General features: G+C 54.2%; 1 protein-coding gene across 1 annotated transcript in view; it reads right to left on the bottom strand.

Moving 5' to 3' along the window:
* Positions 1 to 13,354, bottom strand: part of Jph3 (junctophilin 3) — a 61,001-nt gene that overhangs the window by 30,594 nt on the left and 17,053 nt on the right. Inside the window, exon 2 of the mRNA NM_001107437.1 lies at positions 8,516 to 9,293. Within this exon, the coding sequence (NP_001100907.1) occupies positions 8,516 to 9,293 (778 nt within the window). The remainder of the gene's footprint in view (positions 1 to 8,515; positions 9,294 to 13,354) is intronic.

Here is a 13,354-nt window from a genome sequence, read left to right as displayed (position 1 = left end):
CACTCTACACACAGACGGAAGGAGCCCCAAGTTGTCAGGTGCACTTCAAAGTCCCCTAGAATCATGGGTTCCAGAGCTCAGTTACATAGCATATGCACAGACTTAAGCCCTGGAGGCCGAGGTCAGTGAGCTGGTCTGCATCCCACTTGGCTCCTTTCACCCCTGCCTGCCTCTCCCTTCCGCCTGAGGCAGCAGCTTCCCACAGGGAGCAGAGGCCATCCTAGTTGCCAATGACCACACAGACCCCTGTGTTGAGTCTGGGGGGAGTGAGCCACTGAAGACACAGAGGGCAGGCACTGGGAAAGGCTAGGATCAGAGGCAGTGAGTGGTGCAAACTTCCAGGGGCTGAGCTGAACTTGCCTCACCCCACTGAACCATCTGGATGGCACAAAGACCCCACACACACACATGCAAATGAACATGCACACTCATACACATACATACATGCACATACACACATTCAGATATACACACATACATATACATATATACACACATACATACACACATTCACACATTCACACATACATATACACATATGCACACACATACACATGCACACACATACATGTGCACACACATACACATGCACTACAAACATGTGCGTGCACACACATATATATACACACATACATACACACATATACATGCACACATACACACATGCACTACTCACATACACACACATACATACACACACATGTGCACGCATGCGCACGTGCCTTCTGTGGGAAGATGAAGATATTTACAGAACCCATTAGCAAGAAGCCCAAAGAGCAGAAGCCCTGCACACTGGGGCCCATGCCAAGAACACAAACACAGCTTATGTGGGCAGCGAGAGGCCAGGGTCAGCTCCTGACTCCGAGTCTTGGGAACACCACTCCAGCAGGCACCTTGGCCTCCAGGAATCACAGCAAGTGGAGGAGGGACGGCCCATTGCACAGAGGAGCAGCCCGAGCTGTGGAAGAGTAGCAGGCAAGAGGCAGGTACAATAGAGCCAACCTGCAGCGTCAGTACAGCCCTACTGGGATGCAGGACACTGCAGAAGTAGTCAAGTTATGATGAGGCCACTCCAGACTCCAGTGGGCCCTGACAGGGCCAGTGAGATGGCTCAGCAGGTAAAGTACTTGTCATGAGAGCCTGATGACCCAAGTTCAACCCCCAGAACCCACATAGAGGAGAAAGGGGAGAACTGACTCCATACAGTGGTCCTCGGACCTTCACATAGCACTGTGGCACACTCCCGATGGGGAGGAGAGAGAGGAAGGGAGAGAGGGGAAGAGAGAGGTGGGGGAGAGGGAGAGGGAGAGAGAGGGATAGAAGTAAAGATCATAGTCGCAGGGCCACCTTAGAATCCTGAGAAGACCCAGGACCACCCAGTAGGGACAGGAGGCCCCGCCCTGGCCCTGTGGAGAAGAACATACAGGGCTGCACTCACAGCAGCCTCCAAAACCGCACCCAGACAGTCCCTGCTGCTATGACTGCCCAGTGTGTGGCACTCTGCCACAGAAGCCATGAGACCTTTGCGCAGGATGGAGGGGTTCCCAGAAGAGTCAGTACGGCTGGAGCAGTGGTGTGTGGGAAGACCTCAGGACCTGCCTGCCATGTCAGATGTCACAGCAAAGTCTACCATCCATCTCACAAAGAGCGTGAGCAACATCGACGGGTAAGTCAGGCCCGGCGGTGTACACCCGGCATCCCAGAGGCTCGGAGGCTGCAGCAAAAGGCTCAGGCATAGCCCCTTCCTGGGTCATGTGCCAGACCTGACGGAGCAGGGAAGCTGCAAACTCCCTGTGAAAGGCATACGTGGGCCTAGGGAAGGGACAACCTGTTGTGTGTGGGACAGGCTGCCACTGACACTGAAACTCTGTACTTGTTCCTGGGAGCAGAGGTCAGAAATAATGAATCAGTGACTCAAGCTGAGTCCACTGGGGTCAGCTTGACCCTGGGATGTCCACACTGCACACCACGGCCATGTCATCTGGCGTGTGGTCCTGGTCTCCACCCGCCACCCTACAGAGAGGGAAGCAAGGCCCAGGAGTTCAGGCACCTCTCTCTCTCTTTCTCTCTCTCTCTCTCTCTCTCTCTCTCTCTCTCTCTCACACACACACACACACACACACACACACACACACACACACACACACAGCCACTTCACACTTCCGAGAGGCAAGTGAGAAAAGGGTGTTCAATGGGAGGGTCAGGTTGGATTCAGAGGAGACATCATGATGTCGCCGAATCCTAGGACAGCCCACTGAGATGCCATGGAGTCCCATCCTAGGGGTCTTTTAAACAACAAGTTCATGTGGCAAAAGGAGAGTGTCATGGGCCTGGGTCCCACAGCTCCTACACCTGCTCAGCACTGCAGGACTCTTGGGCCTAGTGAGCCTCTGGACACACACTTGAGGCTCCAGCTGAAGCTTTCCTCTTCCGGTGTCTGTGGTGCCTCTGTGAACCCGGAGGACAGCTGCCTGAGACTGCACGGAGATCCTAGACTACCATGTGACCAGCGTTCCATGGGCAGGGCGTGTGACACCTGTCCTAACCACAGCTTCCAACAACAGGATCTGACTGCTTGCAGCAAGGTCAGAGCCCTCGGGGTGGAGACCAGGAGGTGGGGCTGGCATGGGCGGAGGCTGCCCACTTTCTGAGAATTACCACAGAAGGTGCCAGACATAGCCCAAGGTCAAGATCTCTCAGATCCCTGAGACACAACTGAGGCTTTTTTTTTTTTTTTTTGAGTAAACCCAGAGCCCTGAATAGTACACACCAGTCATCTGCCTTTAGTGTCCCCTCCTCAGCTGCTCCTGCATCCGGTCACTTCCCAGGACCCTAAAACCCTACCCACCCTGTTCAGTTGCAAGGCTGAGTCCAAACAAATGGGCCCTTGGCTGCCAGATGTGTGACCAGTGGAGCAGGAGCCCAACCCTGGACCAGGAAGCTATACTGTGGGCCAGCACAGCCGGTGGGACAGGGCGGTGGGAGGGACGTGAACATTCTCAGGAGATGCTCAGACGCAGTCGGGTCTGTGGACAGAATAGCAAGTGCGTGCACCTCCTGTGGCCGCTGTCTTTAAACTACACCCGCTGTGCAGACATATCAGAATACAGAAGAGCTGAAATCAGGGTGTGGCCTGTGTTGGGCCCATCCAGATGGCTCCTTTCCCTTAGCGTCCTCAACAACTAGAAGTTGCTTGAATTCCTTGGTCTCCTGGCCTCCGTTTTCATCTTTGTACGTCACAGCTCTAACCTCTGCCTTCACTGCCTGCCTCACATGAAGACCAACACAGGGTCACCTGGGGGAGCTGAGGGGAGCGTTAACCACCTCCTTCCACACCCCCAGCAACATCTCTGCAGCCCTTTTGTCATGAGAGGTGACAGCCGCAGACTCTGGGCTTGAGACGTGGTACACTTCAGGGGCCTCTGTTCCGTTCCTTGGGACACGGCCGTGAACCTAGGAGCCCATCACCTCCTCCTGGGAGCTGCATCCACTGTGGGTTCACATGTGTGTCTTTCAACAAATCGTAACACTACAGGGGAGAGTGGTACAGAAACAGGATGGATAGGTGGACGGCCTCTGCAGCCTCAGTCCAGGACTGCAAGATCAGAAAGGCCCAGAACGCTCTAACAGAGGAAGGGCCCCAGCAATGTGGAACACCCATATCTCAGATGGCAAAGAAACATGCACACACACTCCTGGACAAGGGAGAAGGGACGAGCTCAGAGCACCAGACGCAGTACCTTGCAAAGCAAGTTACGAAATGGTGTCACATATATGGTGGTCCCCCTGTGGCAGGGAACCCTAAGATCTCAGGTTATGGCCCTCAGCCCTGTCTTTAGAGTTTGCTATTCCAGGCACCTGTGAGAATGTGACAATGACTATTAGTGACACAACAGCCACTCTACTGAGTCAAATAGGGTCACTTGAAGGTAGCGACTTGGTGGCTCATGGGCGGGTATCATACATGGTATGGATATGCTGGATATGAACAAGTCACAGAATGAGTCACGGCCTGGGAAGGATGAAGTGGGACTGACTGTGCCAGGCACCACTGCGCACCTTGTAATGGTGCACAGCGGAAAAACCTATGGGTACACGGGGTGGGGGGGCATCCCAAAGCAGGGGAAACCCATGAATTATTTACTTATGGAATTTTCCTCAAGATTCTTCCAGGCAGACCACAGTTGACCGCAGAAAATCGTATGGATGAGGTGGACCGTAGTGTTCGCGTGCGGTGCCTGGGGGATAGGCTTAGCCCAAGTCGGCTCATGGTGACTTCATACGTATCCGTGAGCAAAGGTGTGCAATTTGACCATCTTAATGGGGAGCAGCAAGGGTTGGCTACTCTCCTGAGCAGGCCTCTTCCCAAGTGCACACACCCAACCCCTTCCCAAGTGCACACACCCACCCCTTCCCAGGTGCACACACATCACTCCCCTTCCCAGGTGCACACACACCACTCCCCTTCCCAAGTGCACACACCCACCCCCTTCCCAAGTGCACACACCCACCCCCCTTCCCAGGTGCACACACACCACTCCCCTTCCCAAGTGCACACACCCACCCCTTCCCAAGTGACACACCCACCTCCCCTTCCCATCACAGCAGTACTGCATTTAAAGACCCAACATTTTTATTCTCACTTATGTGCATATGTGCATGTGTAAATGTGCATGTATGCATGCAGTTCCCATGGAGACCAGAAGAGGGCGTTTGATTCCCTCGAGCTGGAGTTGTAGGTTGGAAGCTGCCTGATGTGGGTGCTGGCAACAGAACTGGGGTCCCCTTAACCACCGAGCATCTCTCCAGCCCCAGCCCTCCATCTAAAGGGTACTTCAAGGTACCGGCACTACCTTGTCTCCCCCAAAAGTCTCTAAAGGGGTTCCCCAAGGGGCCTATGGCACCCTTCGCAGCTACTCCCCAGCCTTGCTGGAGCCATCACCAAGATGGCCTGGAATGTCTGACAAGGATGCCACGGGCAGTTTCTCATTACAATCGGCTAGATGAGGCCTGACCTGCAGGTTCCCACCTATGATGGCTCACCAGCCATCAGAAACCAGATGACACTCTGTCATCTCCATGGTAACGGTGATGATCCTGGGGATGAACCAGCCCTTCTGTGGCAGTGCAGCTCTTTGTGGCTCTTGCTGGACCCAAGGCTCTGCCAATCATTTCCCACCTCTTCCCTTTCAACACCAGTTCCCCACACTCTAAGCCCATTGGGAGGATGTAGAAGGCGCAATTTCAGGCTTACAGCCTGGTTGGTGGCCCTGCTCTGCCTCCCTCCCTCCAGCAGGAGACACTAGGAGCCAACATTCAGAGCAGTGTTGAGGTGGCATGAGCAATGACGATGAGGCCAACCACAGACCCGGCCTCATGTCCTAGGCTCCATTCTCAGAGCGCAGCCTCCCCTGGACTTTGGCAGTGACAGCAGAGTTGAGAACAAGTCCCTGCTATTTCAAGGTCAAAGTCTAAGAAGCTGGCTCCCGATGACTGGAGAGGCCCTGGTCCTCCTGTCTTTCCTGTCACCACGCTCAGGCCACACCCCACAACTTGGCCAGTGCCAGTCATTTAAGACTGCCCGGGGGGAGAGGGAGAATAAGGGGCTTAGCATACCTGTATATGCTATACATTATGGGTCCCACACTATGTGGAGGTCACCTGGGGACACACCCATCAACTGGTCTCTTTCTCAAAAGACTGAAATCCCAGGCGTGTAAATGCAGAATCAGGACCCGTTCATCTTATGGTTAGACCACCAATCAGGTAACAGGACTGGGCCCTCTCTGCGACCCCAGCTCTGCAGAAAACAAGCCTGAGCCCAGGCAGCCAGTAGGAGTAATGGGTATTCTTCAGGGCTTCAACAGAGTAAGTAGGAGTGTGTGTGTGTGTGCATGTGTGTGTGCGTGAGTGCACGTGCACGTGTGTGCTCACCCAGGTGCATCCTCTCTCCACCTGTCCCTTCGCCTGCCAGGGAGAACAACAGAGTATGAGAGGGGACAGGTGCGCTGACTGGCAGGCCAGGACCTGAAGAGCTGGTGACTCACTCAGAGCTGTGTAGCTCACAGCTTCCAGGCTGACCCCCAACTTCTCCGAGTCCCTCTTGTCCTCTTAACCCTGCCCCTGGGCTTTCCCTGAAGCATGCAGGCCACTGTGTGCCAACCCCTATGCAGCTCTCCTCGCACTCAACTCTGGGAAAGGCAGGACAGGGGCAGGCACTGGGAACAGTATGGCTTCTCTGCCATAGATGAGGGAACTGAGGCCCAGAGAGAAACACCAGCCACAGGGGGTCTCCCTGGGTGCACCCAGGTCCAACACCACCTCCCCGTTCCAGAGAGAGCCCCCCGCCTCCAGTGTTCTATGGCATTCATAAAGAAACTACCTTGCGGGGGGGGGGGGGGTTGGGGATTTAGCTCAGTGGTAGAGCGCTTGCCTAGGAAGCGCAAGGCCCTGGGTTCGGTCCCCAGCTCCGAAAAAAAGAACCAAAAAAAAAAAAAAAAATAAAGAAAGAAAGAAAAAGTAAAAAGGAAAGAATCCACTTGGTACCTGACAGGGCTATCACGAGCACTCCCAGCCTCTGAGCTGTCCCTTATCTGCCAGGGTCCCAAAATACAAGACAGACAGTAAAACTAAGTACTGGATGCCCGGGATGCAGGGGGCATGCATCAGCCTTCAGCTAGCACTGTGGTCTTCTGGCTGTCACTTCCCACCTTTCTGTACGGGCTATGTTTATGTTCTCGACAGTAAAAAACACCTGGAGTTTATCCGGTTCCTAAAATCCCATGGGAACAGCCACACCTATCACTAACCATCACTGACGGGTGATGGAGTTGGCGGGGCAGGGTCAAGACAGAGCAGTGTCTGACCTCAGTACTGAGGTAGAAATCCTGCCCTTCTTTCAGTCTCTTAAGAGTTCTCGTGTTCCTCTTTAGAGCACAGACACTACGGGGGACAGGTGCGTATCACCGCCAGACCTCAGCTGACACCTGGGCTCAGTACCGTGCTCAAAGTCGCCCAGAACCAGCAAACCTCCAATTGCTACAGTCTAAAGGCTGAGTCGGAGCCTCCTGGATGCTCAGCCCATGCCGGAGAATTTTTCCCGACGGACACATATGCCCTGAGGCTACTGGCTTAGGAGACTGAGGCCCGAACAGTGGCTCCAGGTTCCCAGGCTCTCAAGCCGGGAATGATTAGGGACTTCTGCCTTCTAACACCACCCTAGGCCTTCTGTAAGCGAAGAGGGAGACAAACATCGACCTCTAAGGTCCTAACAACAAACCAAGTAAGGGATCTACCCCCAGAGTTCACCCTGGGGAGCCAACACATTAAGTTTCCTTATAGAGCCTGGGTGGGGGTAAATGATAGGAACGGGGTGCTCTCCCCAAAAGGCCACGTTGGAGAGTCTTACCCTCCATGGGGGTTGGCTTCCACATAACCACACAGATAGAACCTCTGCTCCTGATCTTTCCCTACCTTAGTCCTGCCCCTAAGACCTAGAGGCTGCGTGTGACTGGGGCAGAAGAGCAGGCGGCTGTTTGGGGTGGGAGGTGGCCGCTCAGACAGGACAGCATCCTCAAGTTGAGAATGTGGTTCCTGGGTTCCCGTCTGCAGCCTCTCAGACTGGCTGAGACCAGCCCAGGCTCCCACACTTGCCTATGTGGTTTTCAGGGAAGCACCCTGGGGCACCTTCTCCAGCCCTGAGGCTTACACACTGCGCTCACACACACACACACACACACACACACACACACACACGCACGCACGCACAGGAACATGCATGCATACATACACGCACACACTACACACATACCCACATTCACATACACACACACACACACACACACACACACACACACACACACACACAGGGAGAGAGAGAGAGAGAGCGAGAGAGAGAGAGAGAAACAGAGAGACAGAGACAGAGAGAGATGGAGAGACAGAGAGACAGAGACAGAGACTCAGTGCTTGCCCTCAGCCTCAGTACCTATTCCCTGGGGCCTGGTAGTCCATCTGAGCCACGAGTTTATTGCCCCATAGCCCAACTGGGACCGCTATTGGCTCAAAATGCCAAGTCTCACGTGAACCCCTTGGAAGAGGTGTCGCCTGGGGTCCGTGAGGGCCCTCAGTCATAGATCTGGGGTACTGAGGTACCTTCTAGTCCTCTTGTGTTCCTGAAGCATAGTGCTCCATACATCATATCAGCAGAACAGCAGCCTTCTCTATCGGGATATACAGGAACGAAACATACTTAGACACAGAGACAAGAGGATACCTCTCCCTGTCTGCAGCCTCCTGACGCCCTCCTGCCCTGTTTTAGAGGAAGCTGCAGGTCCCCAAGCCCCCTCTGCCCACGACCACCTTCTGAGGGCCTCCAAGGAACACCCAAGACCTTGTGGGGGAAATGGGGACAGTGCACAGGCCTCATACAGGGCACAGTACGGACAGGCAGAGCAGGTCATGGACACTTGCTGGTGACCAAAACTCAGGTTCTGCAAGACACCCTGCCCAACCCTACCTGGACGCAGCGATCTCGGCTTTCTGCTTGGCGATGGTGGCCGCCCTCTCGGCTGCCTCCACGGCCCGGTCCACCTTCTCCCGGATCTTGCTGGCACGCAGTGGGATGAGGTTCTTGCGCTTGCCGCTCACGAGCACGTTCTGCTTGTACTTCCCCTCCTCCTTGGTGCCATCGGGGAAGGTCATACATCCGTACCCATGCCGGCGGTTGCTGACCCACTCACCCTCATACTTGAGCCCATCCGAGCGCTGGCTCACGCCAAAGCCCGAGCGCTTGTCGTTTTTCCACTCGCCCACATAGGTCTCAGTGGTGGTGGCGTCGATGTCGTCCTCAATGACAGCCAGCTCAGCCTCGGCCTCACCCAGGCTGATGGTGGAGTGGATGTCGCTGGCCGTGGAACTCACGGTGCTCATCCCCGCCTCGCTGCGGAAGGAGCTCTGCTTGCTGCGCTGGCTAGCCAGGCTGCTCTTGGACTCAGACTTGCGCAGCTTCAGGCCGCTCAACAGCGAGCGCCGGAACAGTCCCTTCTTCTTGCTCTTCAGGATCTCCGAGTCACTGTGGGCCACCAGCACGAAGCCACCACGGGACACAGCCGGGCTGCCGGCCACTGCCGGGGAGGCGTCCGGGTGCAGCGCCGCACCGTTCGTGTGCTCGCTGCGGAGGGAGTTGATGGACGTCCTCAGGGGCGAGCGGATGACCGCAGCCATGCCGTAAGGGACACTCTGTCGTACACCATAGCCCTGGCGCATGCCACCAACCCATTGGCCCTGGTACGTCCCTGTGGAGAGAAAGGAGAGGGGGGTGAGCTGTTGAGGCAGGATGTGGGTGTTAGGTATGTGGGAGATCCACATTCACCTGCCTCTCTCAGAACCTCTCTTTGAAAGTGAAACCCGGGTAGGTCTACCTGGGCACAGGGCCACAGTCACCTCACACTGGCCTCACGGATGGGCATGTTCAAAGGCACTGTCTCCCATGGTTGGATTCTGAGGCTGGACTGAGGTATAATCTAGACAGGTAGAGTCCAGTGAGTCCCTGGGGAGCCTTCAGAAAGAGGGGAGGAAGCGTGGCCTGCAGAAGGCTGAGGGTTGTAAGACCGTTAAGCACAGGTTCCCCTTGGGGAGAGGAAGGTCCCTGCTGCTACTGCCCAAGGTGTGCCAGAAGGTTTGTCAGCAGTACGGACAGCCCAGAAGAACATCAGGTGCATGGGGAAGGGACATTAAAATTACCTGACCCACAAATACACCACAGGACTTGGGAGGACAGAAACATACTCCCCATACACAGCACTGTCCGCAGAGGTCCAAAATAACCCTGTGTCAATAATGGTCAGCCTTGTGGCAAAGCCATGACACAGGAAATTAGACAACAAGAAGAAGATGGACTGATGTCACCATAGCAGGGCATAGCTCTGACTCCATAGAAGTAAAAGCAGCCGGTTCCCCCACCCCCTGGTTCTTCCACATAGGGGCGGAGCCCGGGGGCTGGGACAGGAACACATGGCTTGTGTCGCTCACTGGGGGTTACATTTCCATTTTGGGCAATAGAGATGTTCTAGTGTAGATGGTGACATGTTTAATACCACCAAGAATCGTGCTGCAGAGTGCCATGGTATGGTGGCCCTTGGAGGCTGAGGCAGGAGGATCACCTGAGCCCAGACATTCAGAGCCAACCTGGGCAACACAGCCCAACCCTCTCCAAACAAGAAAAGGTGGTTAGAACTGTAATGTAAAACTGCGTGTGTGCATGCATGTGTGTGTGCACATCTGTGGGTGTGTGCATGTCTGTGCAGATGTGAGTTCTGATGGCTGTCTTCCTCCACTGTTCTCCACTAAGATTTAGTTTTTACTTTCCCTGTATGTACGGCTGTGCACCACATGCATGCAATACCGTCAGAGGCCAGAAGAGGGCATTGGATCCCCTGGAACTGGAGTTACAGGAGGTTGTGAGCCACCTGGTGGGGGTGATGGGAACTGAATTTGGGTCCCTTGAAAGAGCAGTTCACACTCTTGACCACTGTGCCATCTCAAGGGTCTCTCACTAATTGGTGAGCTTCACTAACGCAGATGACAGGTTGACCGGCAAGCATCAGGGACCCTTCTGTCTCCACCCCTCGGTGCTGTAATTACGGGCATGTTCCCTACACCTTGCTTTTTATGTGGATGCTGGGGTTGACCTCAGGTCCTCACGCTTGTGTGGCAAGCACTATACTAACAGAGCCATCTCCTCAGCCCCAAGATGTTATAAAGGCACTAAAACCAGCAAGGAGACATTCAGGACCCCACCCCCATCCCTCTCTGATGTCACTCTATGATAGAGGGCAAGTTTCTGGACCCCTTCAGCTTCCTTATCCGCTGAACGGGCCAGCTGTTCTCACAGTCTAGACCCAATCTGGACCCACAGAAGAGCTAGCTCATCACACTGGGAAATGGTCTTCTAGCCCACTGCAGTGGATGCCCACCGGCATCATTTTGAGGCACCACATGTCAAACCAAACGATTTTGGCACAACTTTGGGTCTCTCTTGTGTATTCTTAAGACACAGCAGCCCCAGATCTTTCTTCTCGGATGTGAAATGACTAGGAGTTCGCAGCAGCTGCCTCCTCTGGCCCCTTACTCTTCCCTACCCCAACCCCACTTCCTACTTTATCCCCCAGGCCCCCTTCCTCATTCACAGACCTCAGAGATGAATGCACTCCACTGTCAGCTATGAGTCACACAGCGCCACCTAGGGTCCACACACCGCCATCACTCCCAGATATCTTCTGATAGCCCCCAAGTCAGCTGTCCTGGCTTGTGTATCACAGAGTGTCTCCTTCATCAAACTGCATCCACCCAGCCCCTTCAGGTCAATGCAACTCACTTCTCTCCCCAACCACACACCAGTCAGACCAACTGTCCACACGCTGCACTGACCCAGAATAGTACCAGGTCCCTGAATAGCCCAGAGTGTACCTTCCTGGCTACCCAGGCACCTAACTTTCTATTGATGTGTGGCTCTCAGCAGAGGACAGATGTGCATAAAGTGACCATCTGCTGAGAGATTTGGACAAATCTGCCTAGAGCTTGTGGCTTCCTTGGTACAGTGTAACTGGGGGCTGTTAGCCTGGTCCAGTGACAGAACACATGCTTAGCACATGTGAGGGTCTGGGATCCATCTCCAGTATTACACAGAAAGAGAAGTCAGGCATGACAGCTCATGCCTGCAATCCCAGCACTTGGAGGCTGAGGCAGGAGGATTACCGCACATCTGAGGCCAGCTTAGCTATAAAGTAAGACTCTATCACAAGACCAACAATAGTGAAGAAAGGGAAGAAAACACAGCACGCCAACGTAGCAGGATTCGCCTCTCTGGACTCGCACGCAGAGTGGGGTCAGGGAGGAGAGACAGGGTGAAGAGAGTTCTACAGAGAGTATCACGGAATCCACCTCCCTTGGAGGCAAGAGGTCACTGTATATCCTTAAAGCTGGTTGGGAGCCTGCAGGGAGAGTATCTGACCCAGGGACCGACACTTCAGGCCATTGCCACAAAGGGTGGAAGACATCAGTCTGAGGACAGAGTGGGCACCCTCCTCAGGAATAAAGGAGACCGAGGACCAGGCTATGTGAACATCCCTCCTGCAGTCGGCCATGCAAGGGCCTGCGACCCAATCTGTAGCATCCTCATTCATTTGGGACAGGTATCCTGCTGCCCTACAGCCCTCCGCCCGCAGTGGGATGCTCTAGGCGGCTGGGAGGATTGGGATGTCAGCCGTCTTGGCCAGCTTGCGTGTGGCACCGAGGGCTCAAGCTGTGACTTGTGGGCTTCAGCCAAGAAGTGATTTTCCCAACCATCCCGGGTTAGGGGAAACGCCGTGTCCATGCCACCCGGAGTAAAAAGACACCAGGGCACTGTCACAGCAGGGGATCGTGCCAGGCAGGCCTCTCAAATGACCACAGTGGACACAGCAGTGCTGTCCCTGAGGACTGAAATCACCTGCTGAGCTTGGATTCGAGACGAGAAATGCAATACTCTGGGGCCCCAACTCTGACCATGGAGTCAGGATTTCAGAGGAGATGGGGTGACTCCTGTCATCAGGAAGAGCATCCCAGTGTCTAGCGACACAGGCAGAACGAGGACAGACTCTGTGCCCAGCATAGCACACTTAGCTACACCATGTTCTAGAACCTTCTTTCCTTCACAGTAGACCTCTTCCCGCTATTAATAAAGGTTGTGTAATAGTCTGTTGCGTGGATGTCTCCTATCACAGAAATCACCACTGGGTCTGACCTACATCATTTTTTGTTTTACTTCATGTTATTTATTTTTGGTGCTAAGGACCAAATCTAGGGCCTTGCACACACCAAACACATGATGCATTCCTAGTTAAACCCTCAGCCTATTGACTATGGCTGATAATCATACCTAATACCAAACTTTGTCTTTCGGAGGAACACATCCCTAGAACTAAACTCCTCCATCACAAGGAAGGTCATCCCAACGTCTTTGGAACGTTTTCCTCAGAAAAGGTACAATGACCACATCCTCCTGTCACCGTCAGTCACGAAGTGACACTCTACAGCCTTGTGTGACTCTGGAGAGCTATGGCTGCTGGCGTTAGCTACGGACTGAAGCGAGTCCATCCAATCCCTTGGAGAAGCCTGACCCTTCCAACCCGGGAACGGAACTGCGTGGATACGTACACTTAAGGAGGTGGTTGAGTTGGAAAAGACGTAAGCAAGACAATGGATGAGGCAGGAACCAAAGCCCCAGGATGAAGATCGAGGAAAGCACAAAAGGAAAAGACCAAATACAGGGACAACCGTTTTCCCAGAGCATTAAGGGTCTGGGGCATCCTGAGGA

The sequence above is a fragment of the Rattus norvegicus genome, chromosome 19 (genome assembly GCF_021556685.1).
Source record: "Rattus norvegicus strain SHRSP/BbbUtx chromosome 19, alternate assembly SHRSP_T2T, whole genome shotgun sequence".
Lineage (NCBI taxonomy): Eukaryota > Metazoa > Chordata > Mammalia > Rodentia > Muridae > Rattus > Rattus norvegicus.
This window is presented reverse-complemented; position numbering and strand designations above follow the sequence as displayed.